This window comes from Sciurus vulgaris (genome assembly GCF_902686455.1).
Source record: "Sciurus vulgaris genome assembly, chromosome: 4".
Lineage (NCBI taxonomy): Eukaryota > Metazoa > Chordata > Mammalia > Rodentia > Sciuridae > Sciurus > Sciurus vulgaris.
In genome coordinates, this window is record NC_136464.1 from 64655553 (window position 1) to 64680437 (window position 24885).

At 36.5% G+C, this 24885-nt stretch overlaps 2 protein-coding genes and 1 long non-coding RNA gene across 4 annotated transcripts in view; 1 reads left to right on the forward strand and 2 right to left on the reverse strand.

Moving 5' to 3' along the window:
- LOC306659099 (uncharacterized protein) overlaps positions 1-24885 on the reverse strand; it is a 155235-nt gene that overhangs the window by 13442 nt on the left and 116908 nt on the right. The window lies entirely within an intron of this gene.
- Positions 10094-15476, reverse strand: LOC306659101. The gene is made up of 4 exons (XR_013763206.1): positions 15384-15476; positions 12773-12955; positions 12115-12240; positions 10094-11808 (listed from the first exon to the last, which is right to left on the reverse strand). It is a non-coding gene; the product is annotated as an uncharacterized lncRNA (long non-coding RNA).
- RTKN2 (rhotekin 2) overlaps positions 16972-24885 on the forward strand; it is an 88887-nt gene continuing 80973 nt past the window's right edge. Inside the window, exons 1-2 of one of the 2 annotated variants that reach the window (XM_079136386.1) lie at positions 16972-17268; positions 22944-23140. In XM_079136386.1, coding sequence (XP_078992512.1) covers positions 17209-17268; positions 22944-23140 — 257 coding nt within the window. In that variant the 5' untranslated portion in view covers positions 16972-17208. The remainder of the gene's footprint in view (positions 17269-22943; positions 23141-24885) is intronic. The other variant, XM_079136387.1, reaches the window with a different exon arrangement.

A 24885-nucleotide genomic window follows, 5' to 3' on the forward strand; every position in this document is an offset into this window, starting at 1 on the left:
ATATACATTGGAGAAAAGATAGCCTATTCAACAAATGGTACTGGGAAAACTGGAAAACCATATGTAACAAAATGAAATTAAACCTCCATCTCTCACACCTTGCACAAAAATCAACTCAAAGTGGATCAAAGACTTAGGCACTAGAACAGAGACTCTGTGCCTAATAGAAGAAAAAGTAGGCCCAAATCTTCATCATGTGCTCTTAGGACCTGACTTCCTCAACAAGACTTCTGAAGCACAAGAAGAAAAATCAAGACTCAATAAATGGGATTGACTGAAACCAAAAAGCTTCTTCTCAGCAAAGGAAACAATCAATAATTTGAAAAGAGAGCTTATAGAATTTGAAAAATATCTTTACCACACACCTCAGATAGAGACTAATCTCCAAGATGTATAAAGAACTCAAAAACCTTAACACCAAAAAAAAAAGAAAAAATCAATAAACGGGCTAAGGAACTAAACAGACACTGCACAGAAGAAATACAATTGATCAACAAACATATGAAAAAATGTTCATCATCTCTTGCAGTTAGAGAAATACAAATCAAAACTGCTCTAAGATTTCATCTCACTCCAGTCAGAATGGCAATTATCAAGAATACAAGGAATAATAAATGTTGGTGAGGATGTGGGGAAAAAGGTACACTCATACATTGTGGGGGGGACTGCAGATTAGTGAAACCACTTTGGAAAGTAATATGGAGATTCCTCAGAAAACTAGGATTGGAACAACCATTTGACCCAGCTATCCCACTCCTCTGTTTGTACCCAAAGGACTTAAAATCAGAATAATACTGTGATGCAGTCACATCAATGTTTATAGCAGCTCAATTCACAATAGGGAAACTATGAAACCAACCTAGATGCCCTTCAACAGATGAATGGAAAACAAAAATGTGGTACATATACACAATGAAATATTACTCAGCCTAAAAGAAGAATGAAATTATGGCATTGGCAGGTAAATGAATGGAACTGGAGAGTATCATGTTATGTGAAATAAGCCAATTCCTTAAAACCAAAGGCCAAATGTTTTCTCAGATAAGTGAATGCTGATCTATAGTTGGGGGTGGGTCCTAAGAATGAATGAATTTTGAACTATACAGAGGGGAGTGAGGGGAAGGGAGGGAAAGGACAGTAGGTTGTAAGATCAACATTATTACCCTATATACATGTATAAAAAGAATTTTAAAAAATTATCACTGTCAAAAAAAGTTAATGAAAATAAATAAGTGAAGGTTTATTAAAAAATAAAACTCAAAAAGAAAAGAAAAAAGAAATATTAAAAAAAATCAACAAAATACTCTGAGTCTTAAGAATTTTTTCATTCCCATCTATAGACATTTTCAAACTATAAAACCCATTTTTGTTAAAACTGTATTATGTTAAAAGTAATTTTTGGCAGTCATGACTATTTTAAACATTCTTTTAATTTTTGTTATGTTTATAAATTTTAAACACCAGTAATAGATAAACATTTAATTTTAGTAAATAAGTAATTTCCCAGAAGAGGAAACAAATTTCACCTTGGATAATAAAATATATACCATTTTGTATGTAATTTCTAGAATTAGGCTGAACCTAATAAACTATTAAACAAAAAAGTACTAAGCAGAATTCAGTTTAATAAAAACTGTGTAGAAAATAAGATAGTGAACATTGGGAAGAAAATCCTTTTAACAGGGAGGTTAATCTTTTCTATTTACACACATTTACTTCTAGCCACAGCAATATTTTAAAAACATGTTTGTATTTGACATTGTAAAAATATGAATCAATGGTATAATTCGAACAGAGAATTCTTCAACAATGTTCAGAACTACCATTAAGAAACATTCATTAAATCTACGGATAAAATCTTACCGTTTACTTTTACTCTGCTAGTGGGAAAGAGTGACATTGCTATAACAGTTTCCACAAAGCAAAGAATTAAGCTTTAAAGTCTGAAGATATTGTTGGGGACATAAAAAATAAAAAGATGAATATCTGAGAACCATATTCTCTAACATGCTCAAATGTCCTCTCAAACAGTTAGAGTCATATTAATTGGGTTACAAGTGACAAAAAAAGTTCCTTATTAATATTACATGCTATTTTATACTTTATTTACTTATTTCAACTGAAGAATTCAGTGTGTGTTTTAGAAATGAATGATTGCCTTTCTATAAGTAACAGAGAAATGATTTGAAGAAACATTATATTTATGACAGAGTTAATAGCTGGAAAAATTAGAATGGTGACCAGAAAACATAATCTTTCACCTAGTATTAAAAGTTATTTGGCTATCCAAGATGGCGGACTAGAGGGTGACTGCATCTCCAGTCGCTCCAGAACCCAGGATTCAAGAAGGGGAGGCACTGAGAGACTCGGACTAAAATAGAACCACGGGGTGAGTCTCCCCCACCCAGGAAAGCTCAGCTGGGTGGCAGGTCCGGATTCAAGTGGCTTATTAGAGTAGGACAGGGCAGATAGAGTCTCCCCCAGGCAGCTCTGTGTAGTCTGGCGGTGGGCTCCTCCCACAGGGACAGATCCTCCAGCCTCGTGGAGCAGGCCCCCCAGTGAGAGCCCTTCTGCACAGAAGCAGCGCGGCCAGCTCCAGCCCACCCCACTGCCAGCTCCGGACCGCCTGCAGGTTGCTTCAGTGACCAGCACAGGGCTCCAGGGACTTCCCCAAGCAGCCCAGCCCCCTCCGGCGGGAAGCACCTCTCTAGGCTTGCTTCTCAGGGCAAACCGCCCAGTGAGAGCCTGTCTACACAGAGCCAGCCACAAGTCCCCAAGCCAGTGGAGACCCCTGACCTGCAACCAGCCTCTGGGACCAGGGCTGGGCAGCAAGAGACCTCTCCAGGTCTCTCTCCCTGGAACCAGTAGCGGGCTAGGGGCAGCGTTCTTCGAGAGCACTGCATTATCAAATTAATCCAAGACTTCTGGCTACTGAAGGCTGGTAGGTGATACACTGGAAATCTACAGGGACACTATAAACCAATAGAGGAAATCTACAATATCACAGAGTCCCACTGACATCTGACCAATATGAGAAAACAAGGGAAGAAAATGTCCGAAACGAACCTAGATACTATATCAATAAAACTCAATGACAGCACAGCAGAAGAAATGTCAGAAAGGGAGTTCAGAATGTACATAATTAAAACAATCAGGGAAGCAAACGAGGTGATGAAAGAACAAATGCAGGCATTAAATGAACGCACCAATTAACAGTTAAAAGAGCAAATAAGGGAAGCAAAAGAGCATTTCAATAAAGAGTTAGAGATACTGAAAAAAAACCAAACAGAAAATCCTTGAAATGAAGGAAACAATAAACCAAGTTAAAAATGCCATAGAAAGCATAACCAATAGGATAGATCACTTGGAAGACAGAACCTCATATATTGAAGACAAAATATTTAATCTTGAAACAAGGTTGACCAAACAGAAAAGATGGTAAGAAATCATGAACAGAATCTACAAGAATTATGGGATACCATAAAGAGGCCAAATTTAAGAATTATTGGGATTGAGGAAGGCTTAGAGAAACAAACCAAAGGAATGAACAATTTATTCAATGAAATCATATCAGAAAATTTTCCAAATCTGAAGAATGAAATGGAAAACCAAGTACAAGAGGCTTATAGGATTCCAAATATGCAAAATTACAACAGACCTACACCAAGGCACATTATTATGAAAATACCTAACAGACAAAATAAAGACAGAATTTTAAAGGCCGCGAGAGAAAAGAATCAGATTACATTCAGGGGGACACCAATAAGAATATCAGCAGATTTTTCAATCCAGACCCTAAAGGCTAGAAGGGCCTGGAACATTTACCAAGCCCTGAAAGAAAATGGATGCCAACCAAGAATCTTATACCCAGCAAAACTTACTTTCAGATTTGACGATGAGATAAGATCCTTCCATGATAAACAAAAGCTAAAGGAATTTACAAAAAGAAAGCCGGCATTACAGAACATTCTCAGCAAAATATTCCATGAGGAAGAGATGAAAAACAATGATGTAAACCAGCAACGGGAGGAACTAGTCTAAAGGAATAGCCAAATAAAGGAGAAACCAAATCATGTCAAAAAACAAAAATGAGTCCAATGACTAGGAATACAAATCATATCACAATAATAACTGTGAATGTTAATGGCCTGAACTCATCAATCAAAAGACAAAGTCTGGCAGATTGGATTAAAAAGAAAAATCCAACAATATGCTGCCTGCAAGAGACCCATCTCATAGAAAGAGATACCCATAGACTAAAGGTGAAAGGATGGGAAAAAACATACCATGCACACAGACACAGCAAAAAAGCTGGAGTATCCATCCTCATTTCAGATAATGTGGACTTCAAGCCAAAACTAGTCAGAAGGGATAAAGAAGAACATTACATAATGCGTAAGGGAAACATAAATCAGCAAGACATAAAAATCATAAATATCTATGCCCTGAACATTGGCTCATCCACGTATGTCAAACAAACCCTTCTCAATTCCAGAAATCAAATAGATCACAACACAATAATACTAGGTGATTTTAACACACCTCTCTCACCACTGAATAGATCTTCCAAACAAAAATTGAATAAAGAAAACATAGATCTCAATAACACAATCAACAATTTAGACTTAACCGACTTATATAGACTATACCATCCAACAAAGAACGAATACACTTTCTTCTCAGCAGCACATGGATCCTTCTCTAAAATAGACCATGTTTTATGCCACAAAGCTACTGTTACCAAATATAAGAAGATAGAGATACTACCTTGTACTCTATCAGATCATAATGGACTGAAATTAGAAATAAATGACAGAATAAAAAACAGAAACTTCTCCAATACTTGGAGATTAAATAATACACTATTATATGATGAATGGATAACAGAAGACATCAGGAGGGAAATTAAAAAATTCTTAGAAGTGAACGAGAACAAAGACACATCATATCAAAATCTCTGGGACACTATGAAAGCAGTACTGAGAGGAAGATTTATTTCATGGGGCGCATTCAACAAAGGAAGTAGAAATCAACAAATAAATGACTTAACATTACAGCTCAAAGCCCTAGAAAAAGAAGAGCAGACCAACACCAAAAGTAGTAGAAGACTACTTAAAATCTAGTTAAAATCTAGTTAAAATCAGAGCTGAAATCAATGAAATTGAAACAAAAGAAACAATTGGAAAAATTAACAAAATAAAGAGTTGGTTCTTTGAAAAAATAAACAAAATTGATAAACCCTTAGCCACACTAACAAAGAGAAAGAGGGAGAAAACTCAAATTACTAAAATTTGGAATGAACAAGGAAATATCACAACAGACACAAGTGAAATACAAAACATAATTAGAAGCTATTTTGAAAATCTATACTCCAACAAAACAGAAAACCTCGAAGACATCAACAAGTTTCTAGAGACATATGAATTACCTAAACTGAACCAGGAGGACATACACAACTTAAATAAATCAATTTCAAGCAATGAAATAGAAGAGGTCATCAAAAGCCTACCGACAAAGAAAAGTCCAGGACCAGATGGGTTCTCAGCTGAGTTCTACAAAACCTTTAAAGAAGAGCTCATTCCTATACTTCTTAAAGTATTCCATAAAATAGAAGAGGAGGGAACCCTCCCAAACTCATTCTATGAAGCCAATATCACCCTGATACCTAAACCTGACAGAGACACATCGAGGAAAGAAAATTTCAGACCAATATCCTTAATGAACATCGATGCAAAAATTCTCAACAAAATTTTAACAAATCGCATATAAAAATATATTAAAAAGATAGTGCACCACAATCAAGTGGGTTTTATCCCAGGGATGCAAGGTTGGTTCAACATCCGGAAATCAATAAATGTCATTCACCATATCAACAGACTAAAAGTTAAGAATCACATGATTATTTCAATAGATGCAGAAAAAGCATTCGATAAAATACAGCATCCCTTCATGCTCAAAACACTAAAAAAAAATTGGGGTAGTGGGATCATTCCTTAACATTGTGAAGGCCATCTACGCTAAGCCCATGGCCAATATCATTGTAAATGGTGAAAAACTAAAGCATTCCCCCTAAAAACTGGAACAAGGTAGGGATGCCCTCTTTCACCACTTCTATTCAACATTGTTCTTGAGACTCTAACCAGAGCAATTAGACAAACCAAAGAAATTAAAGGCATACAAATTGGAAAAGAGGAACTCTAACTATCCCTGTTCGCTGATGACATGATTATATATTTAGAGGAACCTGGAAATTCCACCAGAAAACTCTTAGAACTCATAAGTGAATTCAGTAAAGTAGCAGGTTACAAGATCAATGCTCATAAATCCAATGCATTTCTGTATGTAAGTGATGAATCTTCAGAAAGAGAAATTAGGAAAACTACCCCATTCAAAATAGCCTCGAAAAAATAAAATACTTGGGAATCAATCTCACAAAAGAGGTGAAAGACCTCTACAATGAGAACCACAGAATACTAAAGAAAGAAATTAAAGAAAACCTAAGAAGATGGAAAGATCCCCCATGTTCATGGATAGGAAGAATTAATATTGTCAAAATGGCCATACTATCAAAAGTGCTATACAGATTCAATGCAATTCCAATTAAAATCCCAATGATGTACCTTACAGAAATAGAGCAAGCAATTATGAAATTCATCTGGAAGAATAAGAAACCCAGAATAGCTAAAGCAATCCTCAGTAGAAAGAGCAAAGCAGGGGGGTATCACAATACCAGATCTTCAACTCTATTACAAAGCAATAGTAACAAAAATGGCATGGTATTGGTACCAAAATAGAAAGGTAGATCAATGGTACAGAATAGAGGACATGGACCCAAACCCAAATAAATACAATTTTTTCATACTAGACAAAGGGGCCAAAAATATGCAATGGAGAAAAGATAGCCTCTTCAATAAATGGTGCTGGGAAACTGGAAAACCATATGCAATGGAATAAAATTAAACCCCTATCTCTCACCCTGCACAAAACTCAACTCACAATGAATCAAGGAGCTCGGAATCAGACCAGAGACCCTGCATCTTATAGAAGAAAAAGTAGGTCCAAACCTTCTTCAATTTGCTGGCTTAGGATCAGATTTCCTTAACAGGACTCCCTAGCACAAGAAATAAAAGCAAGAATCAACAACTGGGATAGATTCAAACTAAAAAGCTTTCTCTCAGCAAAGGAAACTATCAGTAATGTGAAGAGAAAGCCTACAGAGTGGGAGAATATCTTTGCCATTCATACTTCAGATAGAGTGCTAATATCCCAAATCTATAAAGAACTCAAAAAACTCTACACTAAGAATGCAAATAATCCAATCATCAAATGGGCTAAGGAAATGAACAGACACTTCACAGAAGAAGATGTACAAGCAATCAACAGATATATGAAAAATGTTCAACATCTCTAGTAATAAGAGAAATGCAAATCAAAACTACCCTAAGATTCCATCTCACCCCAATTAGAATGGCGATTATCAAGAACACAAGCAACAATAGGTGTTGGTGAGGATGTGGGGAAAAAGGTACACTCATACATTGCTGGTGGGGTTGCAAATTGGTACAGCCACTCTGGAAAGCAGTATGGAGATTCCTCAGAAAGCTTGGAATGGAACCACCATTTGACCCAGCTATCCCACTCCTTGGCCTATACCCAAAGGACTTAAAATCAGCATACTACAGAGATACAGCCACATCAATGTTCAGAGCTGCTCAATTCAGCATAGCCAGATTGTGGAACCAACCCAGATGCCCTTCAGTTGATGAATGGATAAAGAAACTGTGGCATATATATACAATGGAATATTATTCCGCCATGAGGAATGACAAAATTATGGCATTTGCAGGCAAATGGATGAAATTGGAGGATATCATGCTAAGTGAGATAAGCCAATCTCAAAAACCTACAGGACGAATGATCTTGCTCATAAGCGGATGAGGACATATGGGGGGGTAGGAGGGGTTAGTGTTAGGGTTAGGGTTAGGTTTAGGGTTAGGGATAAGGAGGGTGGTAAGAATGGAGGAAGAAAGGAATGTATAGAGGGAAAAGAGGGGAGGGAGGGGAGGGGGGGAAGGGAAAAAAAGTTATTTAACCCCTAGTTTGAGCATAAATAACCAGTAAAGCTTATATAGCGCAAAATGAAACATGAATCTTAAATTTCCCAATGCAAAAGTAGAAAAACAGAGATAATGAATCCATTCCAGATGCCTAAAAAAGAAGGAACTCAGAGTTTCATGTGTAATTATTCATTACATATCATTATCATTACTGTGATAGTACCAGTCAGCACAGTAGCACTTCATAGAATTAGGAGGGGACTCCACCCTGCTTCTTGAACATTCATAAGACAGCAAAGAGCAAGCCAACATCAACAATCCCACAAGACCCAGAGTTCCTTCTCACTGAGTTTAGGAATCATTAACCAAAGCACAACTGCTGAAAGGCTCCTACTCTGAACAGGGTCACAGAATATTTTCCTACCTTTAGGTTTTCAGAAAATAATGGGAAGGGCATGCTATAGACTGTTTGGTTTGTTCTTTGCAATGTGGTGATCTCACAGGTAGACAAAGATCAACCCCCAGGGGCTCAGAATTTAGGGCAACAGGAAAGGCAGACAGGCTTTGAATATAAGATAGTTTAATAAGCTTGACTCTAGAATTTGTGGCAAGCAAGCTGCCAACTCAATGTTTACTTCAATATCAAACAACAAAAGAATAGAACATTTTTCTATGGTCAAAAATATTTTTCTTCTAAAATTGCCTTTGGTTTTATTTTTTTATTCACACTTTTATGATTGCATTTCAGAAGATTGAAAGATTTTTGAAGAAAGTTTATGATTGTAAAGAGGGTATGCATAGTTATTGAGATATTATAAATGGCAATATATCTACTCCACACTGAAATTATCAAGTCTTTCATTCTATTGTTATCTGATTTAAATCTTGAGCTTTCATAACTTCTCCAGTGTTTTCTTCTTGGCATTATATAGACGGGAAGATGCCAATTCAGTGTTGTTAATGATACTTCTGGCACATATTTGCACATGCTTTACATTTTTCAAACACCTTTACTTACACTAAATACCAAAAACAAGCCTGAGAAGCAAACAGAGGGAGAGTAATTAGTTCTTTATTACAGATTTAAGAAACCCCAGTTTTGGGGTATCAAAGGACCTGCACAAATGATATCAGCGAGCAGGGCTATCTATAACTGAAACCCTCTGTCTCCCAGTTTGGTTCTTTTATCACTCACGATGGATCAGGTAATGCTATAGTACTACACAATCACCAGACCCAGAGGTTCAGAACAAAAATAGGTTTCTTGCTCCTAGAAAGCCATCCCCAGATAACTGGGTGCTGTCTTTAGTTCTCTTGCTCTGAAACCCAGGATATTATGCCATCCAAAACCATGCAAATGTATCTGTCACTGAAACAGAAAATTATAGGAAGCATAAAGTGGTGTATACCTGTAATCCCAGCAATTCAGGAGACCGAGGCAGGAGGATCATAGTTTGAGGCCAGCCTAGGCCACCTGGCATCCCGTTTCAAAATTAAACATCTTTAAAAAGGGGTTGGGAATACAGCTCAGTGGTAAATCATCCCTGGATATACCACAAAAGAAGAAGGAGGAGGAGGGGATTAGGAAGGGGAAGGAAAGCAAATTATAGCAAATTATATACTTATTTTTACAGTTGGTGCACTAACCCTTCTGTTCATGGTTTATTGGCCAAAAGAAGTCTTATAGTAGTGACCACCTGCAAACAGGTAAACTTATGAGGAAGTGAAACAAACTGGGAATTTGCGTTGGTGGTGGTGGCAGATATCACTGATAACAATCATTGGTTTCCTAGGCATTAAATTATTTGATTCATTTTCCTTCCTGTAGGAAACAGACACCTGTCTTGAAGGAGAAAGTCCAGAAATTCCATTCTGGATAGCAAGTCAAATGCAAGATCCTGAGTAACATATTGTACTCTTTACATGACAGGTAAATGTGCTTCATGTGTGTAAATGACTTGAACCAAAACATTTAAAAAATATATTTTTAGTTGTAGATGGACATGATACCTTTATTTATTTATTTTCATGTGGTGTGGAGGATCAAACCCAGTGCCTCACACATGCTAGACAAGCACTCTACCACTGAGCTACAACCCCAGCCCTGAACCAAAACTTATAAACCAAAACAGGTAAGTCTGCTCCACATGCATCCAATATACACTGAGGATGCAAGTTCAGAATAACCTCAATTACTAGTCTCATTTAGAAAGGGGAAGACTGGGAGACATAAAGCACTTGCTGGTATGCAGTAGTTGTGAAACCTCAGAGGACAGATGTTGTAATGATCCTCTGTCCCAAGGGGAGAGAAATGGTCCCTCATTAGATCTGGGAAGAGGTTCTCTGTTTTACTATTCTTTGTGGCACTTATTCTACTATTCTTCCTTTTCCATTTTGTTACAAATGGATCACATTCAAAGGGAACATCAGGGGATATGATCCTGTTTGGAGGACTGAGAAATTTTTGCAGGTGAAAAAAGAGGAAAGAAAGATAGTGCAGTGAGTTTCCCTTAAAACTAAATATGTGTAGTTTTAAAAAGACCACTCTTTAATTATGCAACTTCTTATATTTTTGGTGTTATACTATCTTTTCCTGTGGAATTCTGTATTGGCAATTTAGTGGATGTCGTGAATATGACCCCTGTAATTTTACATGAAATTTAAATTTTGCATTAAGTATAGTTTGATGGCATTGCTGGGATATCAGGAAAAAATAAAACCCTGGAAGGAACTAAAAATAGAATAAGAACAAAAATCAAACAAAAAATGAGTTGAAACCAGAGCTGTAAGCCAGAAGTACATACATGAATGTACATACACACACATACACACACACACAAATGGTTTTGCTCTGCCTATGACTGGTGGAAGGACTTATTCTTAAGATTCTTTTACTAAGCCTAAGCCTGGGCATCTGAGTTAACTGGTCAAGGGTATCTAGAGTCTTATGCTTCCCACGAGAAGCATATGCAAGTCCTTTCTGTAAGAAAGTAGCTAAAAATGAACACCCAGTCAGTGATTACAAAACACAAGAAACAAATCACCATTGTAAATTTCAGTAGAAATGACATCAAATCAATACACTCAACAACTACAAGTATTAGAATGAGTAGATACAGAATGTACAATAATTTTGTGAAGATTTATGGAAATAAAAGGGAATCACAGAAACTAGCAGGCAAAAAAAGATTATTTTAAATGACCAGGGAGATTTTAGAAAGTAACTAAAATTGACTTGTTATAAAGGAAACTTGTAATTGTTGGGGAAAAAAACCCCAGTGGATGAATTTCAGAGAAATTTAGGTACAAAATAATATGTTTAGGCCTATGTGGAAAAAATTGAAAACTTTATGACATTTAATACATTGAAGATCTAAATTTTCAACATATATGATGTTCATGGATAGGAATATCTGATATCATAAATATACAATTTTTCTCTAAGTTCAATACAGTTCTGATAAAAATTCTAGTGGGCTTCCATATTGCTTCTTCAGAACTTGAGAAGTTGAGTCAAATTTTTATATGAGAAGGAGAAAACGTTGGTGAATATCAATAAAGAGGATATTTTCAGAACCAAAGAAGGAAAAAAAGAATCTGTCATTCATCTAATTCATAATATTAATTTGTATAAAGAAAAAATTATCTAGAGAAGTTGCTGAGGCTTCCTGGAAACAAGATCAGTTGAGTGCATGAGAGGTCTGATGGCTCAGAATCAGGGAAGAATTTTTAGAAGTGGGTCAGATTCCATCTGCAATATTTTGAAGGTGGCATCTGTCATGTGTTGGCATGTGTTTCAATAGTTAAAAAGGATGTAATTGCTGGTACATTGAAAATAATTACAATTAAAATTTAGAACTTTATGCTTCAGAGTATTCAATGAAAGAGTTGATACCCACTCACCATCATCCACATAAAAATATATGAACAACTTGACCTGTAATTTGAAAACTTCACATTTCTCCTTTCCCACTTGAATTTGGATTTTTATTTCACTTCTACAGAATTTTATGCTAATATAAAATATTTTTACGCGTAAGAAGTCTTTATTGCTCACCTTATATTTCTCTGCAGCAAACATATGTATATACATTGAAACTTTATGCATTTTCACATTTCATGGAAAGGATGAGCCCCTTTTTCTCTCATTGCATTATGTACCCATGGGTAAATATTCCTTATGCTAGAATGAGACAGGGTTCAACATCAATTCCACATCTGGTTTTCATTTTTATAAATGTAAGCACTAAGCTCCTGGTTCATTGCCTAGAGCAATATCAACACCAATAATTTTAACTGTCCCTTCAGCCCCCAGATGGATTTTATAGCTTGGAGCAGTGCAGTAGAGATGGGTGAAGTGATGCCTTTCTTTTGTCAAATAGGAAAAGGTGATTGTGAAAGAGGGATCAATGTGAGGCCTAGCAAGCTGGTAAGCTGTTAGATCAATTTCAGGGTAGGGAACATAAGTTGAAGATCTTGACAATGAGTCTTTTAAAATATATATATATATAAAACTGTGTGTGTGTGTGTGTGTATCTCCAGTGGCCTAATTTGAGGCTACTGGTATAAGTCATATAACTAACTCCTTTAACTGATTTGCTTGGTCAGTAAGGAACATTCTGATTATAATGTCACTTGAATTTCCATAGGTCTGTGTGTAATATGTGGGTCATGTTAGCAGTAATAACTTAAATTGTACTTAATTTTGTCCCTACCTGCTGACAAGACTTCTCATCTCTTACAAATTCCTCTGGTCCCTTGCCTTCCACCATTCCCAAGCAGCAGCTCTTAAGTATTTGCAGAAGAGTCCACATAGCCAATTCTTCGGCACCTCTTTCTGGGCACATGTACCAATGCATCATAGTTATGCTTCCAAGCCATTAAACAATAAAAATGTACTGGAAATAGATCAAATATCAAGTCAAGTTTTGGAATCTAAAACTGCATTGTTATTTTGCTAAATAAGAATTTAATGCCACATATTTTCATTGTTAACTATTATATTTTTATATAGTTAAAATTATTTACTATAAAATGAGTCATACAAAATTATATATGTAGGTGTATATATATATATATGTATATGTATATATATATGTAGTTTCCTGATTGAGTGATCTATCCGTCTATCTAGATACATAGAGCAGGTAACCCATTACCCAACTTAATTAAAACATGACTAGTAAGTAATTTTAGATCTGTAGGTTCTCTTTCTTTCCCATCCTCTTGTTTTCCTCTCAGAGATGGCCACTAAACTAAATTTTATCATCAGTATTCTCTTCCTTGTTAAGTATAAACTTTTATCATGTGACTGTTTCCCTAAATAGTACTGTTTCGATTTTCATTATTGATGTTCAAAAAAAATTGCATCCTAAGTATCTTCAGAAACTAGCTTACTTCATTCAGTATTTCAATGATTTATCCATATTATTGCATATAGCTATGATTGATTCATTTTTAAAGACATATGATATTCTATTGAGTGCAGCAGCACAATTTATTCATATTCCTGAAATGAACACTTGTATTGCTTTAATATTCTATTATAAGCAATGTTGGTAATACAAAATTACAAGATTTTCCCAAAGGACTGACACCTAGAAGTGGAAGTGCTAGTTATAAACACAGTTTTGACTTTACCTGACACTTCTAATTATTTTTCCAAGTGATTAGACACATTAACATTTCCTCCACCAACGTATAATATCCCTTGTGCTTACATACTCACCCACCCCTCATATTATTAGATTTCTTAATAATGATCCATCTAGTGACTATAAAATGGTGTCTCTTTGTGGCCTTAATCTGGCAATTCGCAGACTAATAATAGGGTTGACCAATCATTCATATTTATTTGCCATTCTCCAACTGGATTTTTATTGATTTTTAGGACTTTTTAATGTGTACTCTAAATATTATTTGTCCATGGTAGGCGATACATGTTGAATACATCTGATTCACCTACATTTTTCTCCTTTCGTACTCAGAGTTCTACAGGGCAGTACAAGTACCTGCAATACTGACTGTTCTTCCTACACTAGTAATGGTTCATGTTTTTGTGGGACAACTGCTTTAGGAACCACTCTCACAAATCTTATCTTACCTGAGTCTCTCAACAATGTTTAAAAGACAAGATGGGTAGTATTGTTCTTGTTTTATAGCTATGGAAGCAGAGTGGCTTGCTTTAGGTTGCAGGTCTATTAAGTCTTCAGACTTTGCAGTCTATATCCTCCTTATGATTATATGATGCTTCAGCCATTTGTAGAGTATGACCTGTTCATTCAAGAAAATGCTGTACCTATGCTTAGCATTTTTACCTTAGTTCCTTCTCCCTACTCCTTTCTTACATATAATTCAAAATATAGCTTTATTCTATGAAATTTATTCTAATTTCATTATCTAAAAGATGAACAAACAAGTAAAGGAAGCACCAAGATAATTTTTAATATAGTTTTTGAGAGTCTAGGAGTATACTAGAAATCAGGAGAGTTACCTGTTCTGCTACAAACCACATTAAAAAAAAATGGGTCTTTTATGTAAGAGGGAACTGCATTCAAGTTCAGTGTTTTTTTTCCTTTAACCTTTTAGAGTGAAGAAGAGGACTATAGGGAATAAAGAATAGAAAAATACACTTTAACATTTATTATTATCATCTACATTGACTGCTCTATGACAAATACTATTTATTATTAGATACCATCCATTCTTTATATCAGATATAACTAATACTTAGTACAGTTAGCATTAAATATTGATGTATCATGGGAAATAATATTGGTAGGGCAGTGATTCCATCACTAAACCTCTAGCTGAAGCTCCAGCACCTAAGTAGTTGGGTAGATATCCAACTTCTGGGAGAGACCAAGGAGAGGGAGTTGCCAAATTTAACATCAAATATTTGAGATGTGAAAGGCAGTACTTCTTAAATCCTGGTGTTCTACAATAAATAAATTACTTGGGAGAGACAAATTCCAAGTTAATCACTACTACATATGAATTCTAACTTTTTGACATTTCCATGAATGATTGTTTTTATATACATTACACACAGCAAAGAGAACTAGCAGTAACAAAAAAGAACCTGGAGATAAATAAGGAAACAGAAGTCTTACTCCGAGATATTTTAATCACCAGATAACAGATAAGCACTTAAGAACTTCCTGGACACATCCTCTGATGAATAATAAAGAGATAGGCCCACATGATATCTTCTCCAAAGAGAAAGGTCTTTAATAGCCACTAGCTGTAGTCTAGGTAAGCATTAAATATGGCCTTTCCTAGATCACCTTCTTGGAGTATTACAAACACATCTGCAGTTGTATATACCTGGTATTCACTCATCAAATACTTCCAATGTCCTACTTGGTCAGTTTGCTTGTTTTCATAAAGTGCTGCCTTCTGCGTGTATTTTGATCTTAGTCTGAAAGCTGTGTTTGCTATATGATAAATACTGTATGTCTGATGATGAACTCTCTGTATGTTTTCTTTTATGAGTCAGGCATTTTACCAGACTCATGCAGGTCACATTGAGTAGGGGATAATTACACCACAAAGTGGTAGCATAAGAGAGAGGTGTGCACTGGGAGAAGGGGAACCTAATGATAATGGAATTCAGATCTGTTTGGAGAGAACAAGATGAACTCTGTGTTGGCAATTCTGAATTCCACATACTTTATAGTTGTGTGTAAGGATATGGACCATTAGGAATGACCCATATACTCTTAATGTAAAGGGAGAGTCATTCTTAACTGAGCAGCTTCTAGAATCACCTAGACCAGAGGATCTCAAAAAAACAAATTATCCATTTGAGAGGAAGAACACTCATTATCTTTTTAAGAAGTGTATCTTCAAACCAACTACTTATAAAAAAGACTTTGTGGATAAGATGATCATATAATTTAAAATTCACTTTAAGGCATGTGCAAGACTGGTAGAACATTGGGATAGTAGATCCAAACAGAAACTGTCCCAGGCAAATAAAAAACATGGTCACCCTGTTTATGGAGAGAAGTGTCTAAGGCTTTCTATGAGGCAAGAGTAGGAGGGCTGATTTGGTAGACTCTTCCCTCAGGATAAAAAATATTTTGAAGTCCAAAGAGGCTTCCTATACCCTTCTCAAGGGGGAAATCATGATAAGCAAAGAACATTGAATTTTAAGGACTGTACAAGAGTCTGAAAACCCTTCAGTAAAAGGGGGTCTTTGGGGCTGGGGTTGTGGTTCAGTGGTAGAGTGCTTGCCTCACATGCGTTGGGCACTGGATTGGATCCTCAGCACCACATAAATAAATAAAATAAAGGTACTGTGTCCTTCTGCAACTAAATTTTTTTAAAAAAGAGGGTCTTTGTACTAATCTTTATGATTAGCAAGTAATAGGGGCTCTTAGAAATCGGATATCTTACCTTATATTGCTATGATGAGGTGGGGGAAGAGAGGGAAAAGGGGGTGGGAGTAAAAGCATCTGGAATAAAAACAAAAACACTGGGGATAATAGAAGAAATACTGCGAAATAGCTGACATGGTGTGTCACGAACCTGACTAATGAGGCCAGGATATCTAAGTGACTCTGGGTGACAAGGCAGTACTGTGAGAGGGGAGTGCACAGTTTGAGAACCAGGTCACCTGGTCATCTGGGAGCAAGACCAGGTGCTCCTAGTGACACTCTGTCCTTGAGTTGTCTGGGGCGGGGGTTAAAGAACTGAAGCCTGGAGTCGGTTCGCTAGGATCACTTTGGAGGGCCTTGTGAGATGCAGGCACAAGACTTCTACTTAAGGTAAACCCAAGGCACGGATCACCCGACGCCTACACACTGAGGAGGACAGCGTGCGCTCAGCCGGCGACTCCGCCCCGCGGCCCACCCCCTTCCCGACCCCGCCCCCTTCTCAGACTGAGCCTTAAATCCACCCGCCGCCCGGCACTTCCCCGTGGGTCCGCACTCGGCAATAGGGTCTTGGCAGACTTCCGGCGGCCGGAGCCGCGGCGCGCGCCCATTGCGCATGCGCGCGGCACCTGGCGTCCCCAGTGCCCAGTCCCCCTGCGGCGGGGACTTGGTACGGCCGAGCGGTTGGCGTACTCCGCCGCTCCGGTCAGGGGCGGGCTTTTCAAATCATCCCTTTGGAGAAGAGGCGACTGCCAGGACTGGTTGCGTTGGAGATGGAGGAGCAGACGCTGAGGGGGCCTGAGCTCAGCCTGGCGGGGCTTCCCGCGCAGCAGGTGAGTGAGGAGGGGGCCTGCAGCGCCTCACGGCTGGCTGTGTCTGGTCGTCGGGAAAACCCCCGCTCCGCGTCCCGAAGACCGCCGTGGCCAGACACAAAGGGAAGGACTAGGAGTGCACTGTTGGGGCTCGGAAGGACTGGGCCATCTGCAGCCGCGTAATTCTCAGGGAAGAAATGAGGCCCGGAATGGGGCACGCGATGCCAGAGCGTTTCTCTGCGCACTGTGCGCTGCCCTCCTCAGGGTTTGGGCGCTCGTGTTGTCACAAGTGTAGGTGGCGCAGGGGAATGGGTGCCCCGGGATTTCCAGGAACGCCATTGAGGACGGTTGACTTGGTAGTGGATTTAATGGAAACCATAGTTCTTGGAGCGTTGTCTGTGCACAACATAAACTGTTGCGGGGGGCGGAGTGGAGAAGCAAAGTGCAACCTCCCAGCTTTAGAAAATTTAGAAAGTTTGATAGTGGATTCTTTCCATATCATTAGAAAGGAAAAAGGGAGGACACTTTGAATTGGATAGAAGCTTGACGTTGCTTTTTTCCACCCAATTTTTTTTTCGGTGCATTATAGTTGTACCTATTGATGGGTTTTATTGATACATATTCATATATGCAAAAAACATAGCAGTATCATTTGACCGATATCATTCCCTAGAACTTGGTGTTTGCTTTTTAACCATGTAAAATATATGTTAGAAACCTTTTAACTTTAACGTAGACCAACTATATTTCTTGGCAACATTACTTATTAAAATATTATACTATCACTCTTAACCATAATTATAGGATCTTAAAAGAAAACAGTGACGTCTTTCAGTTGTATTTTCACAACTTTTTTGATCTCTGCCTTTTACCTACTCATGAAGTACAGTTGTTTAAACCATATGAAATTTGCCAGTTTTGTGGGTATAACATAGGCAATTTCATATGGTGCACCTTGTTTATAAACCTGGAATTTCCTAAACAGTTAATTCGTTTTTGGGAAGTCTTAAATAATACTGTGAAAAAAAATAAAGCAAGATATTAGGAGTTACAGTGTGGTAGTCCATTTCCTTTATTAGTAATTTGTGCTGTTTTATGTCAACATTTTCGAAAAAAAAATTCAAAGATTTTGATGTAAAATAGTTTTTTAAGAAATCTTTTTCAGTACTTTGGCTGCCTGATTTTTAACATAGTCTTGATTTCTAGTGAATTGGCAACCTACTGAGGTTCCTGCACTAGCTTATAGGTTAGCTGTCCAAGTATATTTATTAGCTGTGTATTGCAATAATATTTGGGAAGGTAAAGGAAAAAGAACAGCAGATAAAGTCATGAAAGAAGTGTAATTGCAAGGAATGAAAATGTTTAAATATTAAATACGCATAAGTGCTGGGTTATACACATGTGGGAAAGTGCAGTGTTCAGTGATTTAAGTGTTGTAAAATCAAAATAATTGTCATGTGGAATTGCTTCTGTTGTTTGAATCTTGGAAGAAATCACAAAATAGTAATAGATCTCAAACTTAGAGGACTGTTTTTATTTGGTGTATTTTTTCCCCACATAAATGAAACTGTCAACTAATAGGGGTAAGACTAAACATTTTGATTTGGTCACACGCTAGGTAAAGACCTATTAAACCTTGGAGTCCTCTTCGATTTCTCACAGCAGAGAATATTGGTTTTAGAGTCAATCAGGTCAAATCCAACTTAGCTCGTTCAATTTTTATTAAGTTACCTGTGTTTCTACGTCTAGTTTCCAAAGCTGTAGAATGTTGTGCAATTTTGTTTAAATAGTTTATCTTTAATTCCAGTTTCCATAATCGTATTGGCTATAATGGCTTTCTTAGAAAGTAGTTGGAATTTGAGAACCTAAGGTACTGAGTACAGCACCAGCACTCATGACATGCTTGAGAAATGACTTCTTGTTATTATTATACTTTGTCTCACTCATCTGAGCAATTGGGTCAGCCTACTAACTGCCTTTTTTCTTTAAAATGTTCATGTTCTTGAAAAAATCTTAAATGAAAATGAACATTGAGAAATAATACTACCTAATTGCAGATAAGCCAATGGATACAAAAGCATGAGTTTAAGAATTTTCTGTACATTCCATTTTCTAGAATGGTTTAGTGTTAACTCCAGAACTTTTTCTGTACATAAATAATTTTTAAAATACACAAAATTTCTTTTAGAAAACTGATATCATACCATATATACTCTTCTACAATTTTCTCTTTCTTCATCTTCACCTTGGTCTCTTAGCTAAACTTGGTTTATCTGCATTCATTAGTGAATGATAATTTCTATCAGAATTACTACTGGATAATGTCTATATTTTTTCCCAACAGTCCAACTTTAATTTTTTAAAAATCAGTTCTTAAAAACAACAATAAGGCTATTTTCTTTGTACTTTCTTTGTGCTGTTTTAGCTTGTAAAACCAAGTTAATTTCTCATATATTCCAGATTTCTACTTTTTAATTTTTATTGATTTATTTTTGCAGTGCTGGGGATCAAACTCAGGGCCTTGCACGTGCTAGGCAAGTGCTTTTTCATTGAGCTACACCCATAGCCCTAGATTTGTAAGGTGTCCTCCTATTTTATTCTCAGCCTTGCCTTGTCCATTTATTTTTATCAGCCTGACTTTAAGTACTTACAAAATCAGGACATTGACTTAGGCTTCTATTTGACTTGATCTTAAGCAAGTTCTTATTCAGAAAATTGAACCAGATATAAGAAGAGGGTGGTTCTATTCCATTTTTTGCTATTCTGCAGATTTGTATTCACATGCTCCATAGAGGAATGAATACAAGGAATTATGCTTTTGCCATTTGGTCCTAATCAGCCCTGACTCTGTCTGGCTGTTTCCTTGTGGCTGAGGCAACAACAGATGATTTTAGCCCAGTGGGTGCTCTCATTCCTCCCTAGGAGCACTTTGTTGCATTTATTAACTAAAGACAACTCCGACTCCATAAACCCCTGCACTGCAGCTAGTATTGCTTGACCAGAGAGGTCTACTTCTGCATGTAAAGAATAGATGTATACTAAAAGAAGTTGCATGGAAAACATAAAGCTGGCTCAAATGATAACCTTTTAAAATTATTAATTCAGAATACATTAAAAAACCATGCATATGCTTACCAATCCATCCTGCTTATATTAGCTGTCCCAGATCCACTTACATTAGCCTGAGACCTCCATCAGCAAGAGAGGAAGTCATGGTTTATATATTTTAATTGGGGTGGGTAAAGGCCAGCTATTTTCAGCTTTGCAGGCCACACAGTCTCTGTTGAAATTACTCAGCTCTGCCATCATAGGTTCAAAGTAGCCACAGATAATATGTTTGAGTATGGCTGCTCTCCAGTGAAACATTATTTATGAAAACAAGTGACAACCAATCATTACTAACCCGTTAGTAAATTTTTCAGGATAAAATTCTAATAGTAACATTTGCTAAATTTATCTTATTTCCTTATGATTATGCTTAGTCCTACACATATTTTTTAAACCCCAACTTTCTTTTCTCCACTATTTCCCAAACCTCTATAATTTTATGGCATCTTTTTCAATAAGTGATGGGGGAGAAGACAATCTTCATTCATAGAAGCCCAGACTGATTCCTTAATGTGTCTGTGGCCACCTGCTGGTTCTGTAACATTGTTGCAACTTTCCAGGTTTCTGTACAATTTTCAAATAGTCCAGTAGTGGTTCTTTATCCAAGATATAAAATCACTAGAGGAACTTTATAAAAATTGCTCAGGTCCCACCTCCAGAGATTCTCCTTGGTTTAGGTTAGGTAGCAGTCTTAAGTACTTTTATAAAGCCCTTCCTCTTTGACTCAGATGATTCTGAGGAGCAGCCAGCTTTGAGAGTCACTGTGCTAGTTCCACTGGATGCCTCATTGCTGCATTTAAAAAGCAAAGTTGCATTTAGTGGCACCAGATGGTATTTATATTTCGGTTGTGGGGTGAAGCTATTCATCCCAGCATCAAGTTGCTCCCTGTGTGCATTCTCCAATACCAACCAGTCTGACAGTGTTAATAGACATATGGGTCACATAGATAATTCTCATAATTAATTGCTAATTACATTAAAGAAAAATTTACTTTGGGATTGACAAGCCATAAAAAGATGAAATGGAGTTACTGAAATTCAGTCAAGTGTAAAAAAGGAAAACCAGCAAATGACTACATTTATATTGTACACCAGTTTTGAGTTACAACACTATAAGAGAAGGTTTTTATGTGGTGATTACATGATGTAATTACAGAAGGTAATTAGATCTGTTTTCTGTATGTGAATAGTACAGTTGATTGGTTTGAATAGTCAAGTTAAATCATCTACTGCAGTTTCTGTTTTGGGGGTAATCTTCATAGACTAATAGCTCTCCTAACTTCCATCTTTTCTTTTTGAAATAACTATCTTTCTAATACTTGAAACTTTTATTATTAGATTCCTTTCACGTTTTTATTTATATTTTGATGCAGTTAGAAAACAAGTAATAGTGTTCATTTTAAACACAAAAATAGACATGCTAGAAGCATTATTGCATGTTTGTAGTAAAGAGTATGTTTATAGATTTTTTTTTACAGTCACTGAATAAAATCAGAACCATATAGTCTGTAGAATTTTGATGCTGGAAGTGAAGCTTGTATATAGATCAAATCATTATAAGATTATTAAATGACTAAAAAAAAAAGACTTTGAGAACTAAAATACTTATTAGTTTCTTGATGACTTAATATGTCCAGAAGTGTATTCTAAGTGTCTATTCTAGGTAATTAGACCTGTGACATTTTCTAAATTTCCTCTGTTGCTTCTAAATTTTATTTAAACTCTGTACCATAATACATAGTCTGTAACCTGTCTGCTGCAAAAGCTTGGTTACTTTATTCAGTTTCGACTCTTTCAGAAAGTTTTTCCTCGATTAATTCAGCATCCTCAACTATATCTTACTATCCCATAATACAATTTATATTATGTACATGTGCAGTATATTACTCATGTTAGTTTTTGTATGTTTTCTAAGGCTGTTCTAACAAATGACCAACTGGGTGGCTTAAAAAAGGAAATTGAATCTCTCATAGTTCTGGAGGTGAGAAATCTGAAATTAAGGTATCGTTAGAGCCCTGGCCCCTCTGAAGTCCTTTGGGAAGGCTACTTCCTTGCCCTTTTCTAGCTTCTGGTTTTGGTTGTTACTCTCGATCCTTGGAGTTCCTTGGCTTTTGGATTTATTACCTCCACCTCTGACTTGGAAGGGTTGTTCTCCATGTCTGTGTCTTCATATAGCCTTCTTATAAGGACTCTAGTCATTAGTTTTAGAACCCACTGTAATCTAGTACAATCTCATCTTCAATAAGAACATCTACAGAACCCTGCATTCAAACAAGGTTACCCTCCTTGTTGGACATGAGTTTTGGGGAAAACTATTAGACCCAGTACAGTTATGGTAAGAATGTGTACTGTCTTATCTTTGTTTCTCTTCTCTTTGTCCAGTAGATTGTAAAGACTTTCTAACAATGACAGAAATTAAGGTTTTGCAAAGAACTTTAAAAAATAACTCTATTATACATTTAAAACTTTGTTTCTTTCCCAATATGGTATAAAATGAATGATACCTTGTACATTTTCTATTAGGGGTAAAAAGAAATATAATTCTGGATTTTTGCTACCTTTTAAAAATGCTTTTCTCTTTATTTTAGGACTGCAACATTCAAGGAAAAATAGATTTAGAAATTCGAATGCGAGAAGGCATCTGGAAACTCCTTTCTCTGAGCACTCAGAAAGACCAGGTTTTACAGGCAGTTAAGAATCTCATGGTGTGCAACACTCGAATAATGGCTTACACATCGGAGCTACAGAAATTAGAAGAGCAGATTGCAAATAAAACTGGAAGATGGTTAGTAGCACAGTTTACCTATGACTTTTAATGTACTTAAATATTTGAATTGAAAACACAACATAATTTAAATTTAAGTACAAGTGTCAAATCACCAGACCTTTTTAAACATTTTAAGTGTGGGACTCAGGGTGAACTACAAAGCAGCAGCTTTTATTGGGCTATTTGTTGTGCTTAACATGTAACAATACAATGAAAAAGGCTAAGAAGCGAGGAGTAAGGGGATATTTTAAGAGGAAAGGGCCAAGACGGATGAGTACACGTAAAAATGTAGACTTAAGAAATGAATTGCTTAGAGACCTGTTAATAAAAATGTACTGGTAAGAGTAATAGAAACTTAGATAAGGAAGTTGAAATGAGCGGGCAGCAAAATTAGAAAGCTATGAAACCTTATGAATTGAAAGAAACTTAAAAATCTGCCAGCACATCCCTTCAGATGATAAACATAATATCTAGAGAGGCAAGGAAATTTGCTTAAGGGCATATAACTAGCTAGTGACAAGCTAATGAGAGCTAGGATTTGCTAAGTAACTTCTGATCCTTTGAGGTATCACTCTTTGCTGCCCTTTTAGATTAGATCTACAGTTTGTATGTGAAATTATATTCTATCCTATTTGTAATTCCAATTCTTACTTGAACCTAACAGTCTACTCAATTTAGTGACTAGATGTTTGTGTCTCTTTCTGCAGAAATTGTCTTACATCTCCTTTTGTTGATTTTAGCCTTATAGCTCTGGTGCACATGCCTGTAATCACAGTTACTTGGGAGACCAAAGCAGGCAGATCACAAGTTTAAGGCCAGCCAACTTAGTAAGACCCTGTCCAAAATAAAAAGGATGTAGCTCAGTAGTAGAGTGCCCCTGGATTCAACCCTCAGTACCATAAATAAATAAATAAACAAACAAACAAAATAGTTCAGAGAAGATTTTTGTAAAAATAAAATATTAAAAGGTCATGATATAATAGAGACATGGGTACAAAGTAGCCAAACTTACTAGTTGTATTTCTGTAGGATAGCTGTTTTCATCTGTGGCTCAGTTCCTTCATTACAGTGGGTGTGATAATATTTACATTTTGAAAATTGAGATTAAAACATATACATATGTAAATAAATATAAATAAATCGAATGTAATTTCTTTTGCATATTTAATACTCAACAAATGTCAAATAGTTTTCTTTATTTTGTGCCCAGGCATTATTAATAAATTGTTTCATTGTACACAAATGAGGTACAGCTTTTCATTTCTATTGTTGTACACACTGTAGATCCACACCATTTGTGTAATCATACGTATACACGGCATAATGATATTTGTCTCATCGTTCCACTATTTTTCTTTTCCCTTCTCCCTCCCCTCTCCTCATTTCCCTCCTCACACTCCAATGATCCTCCGTTCTTCCCTTCCCAGCCCCCACCCCATTTTGAATCAGTATCCGCTTATCAGAGAAAACATTTGGCCTTTGGTTTTTTGGGATTGGCTTATTTCACTTAACATGATATTCTCTAACTCAATCTGTTTACCTGCAAATGCCATAATTTTATTCTTCTTTATGGCTAAATAATATTCCATTGTGTATGTATACCACAGTTTTGTTATGTATTCATTTGCTGAAGGGCAACTAGGTTGGGGTTTCACAATCCAGCTATTCTGAATTAAGCTGCATCACTGTAGTGTGCTGACTTTAAGTCCTTTGTGTATCTACTGAGGAGTGGGATAACTGGGTCAGATGATGGTTCTATTCCA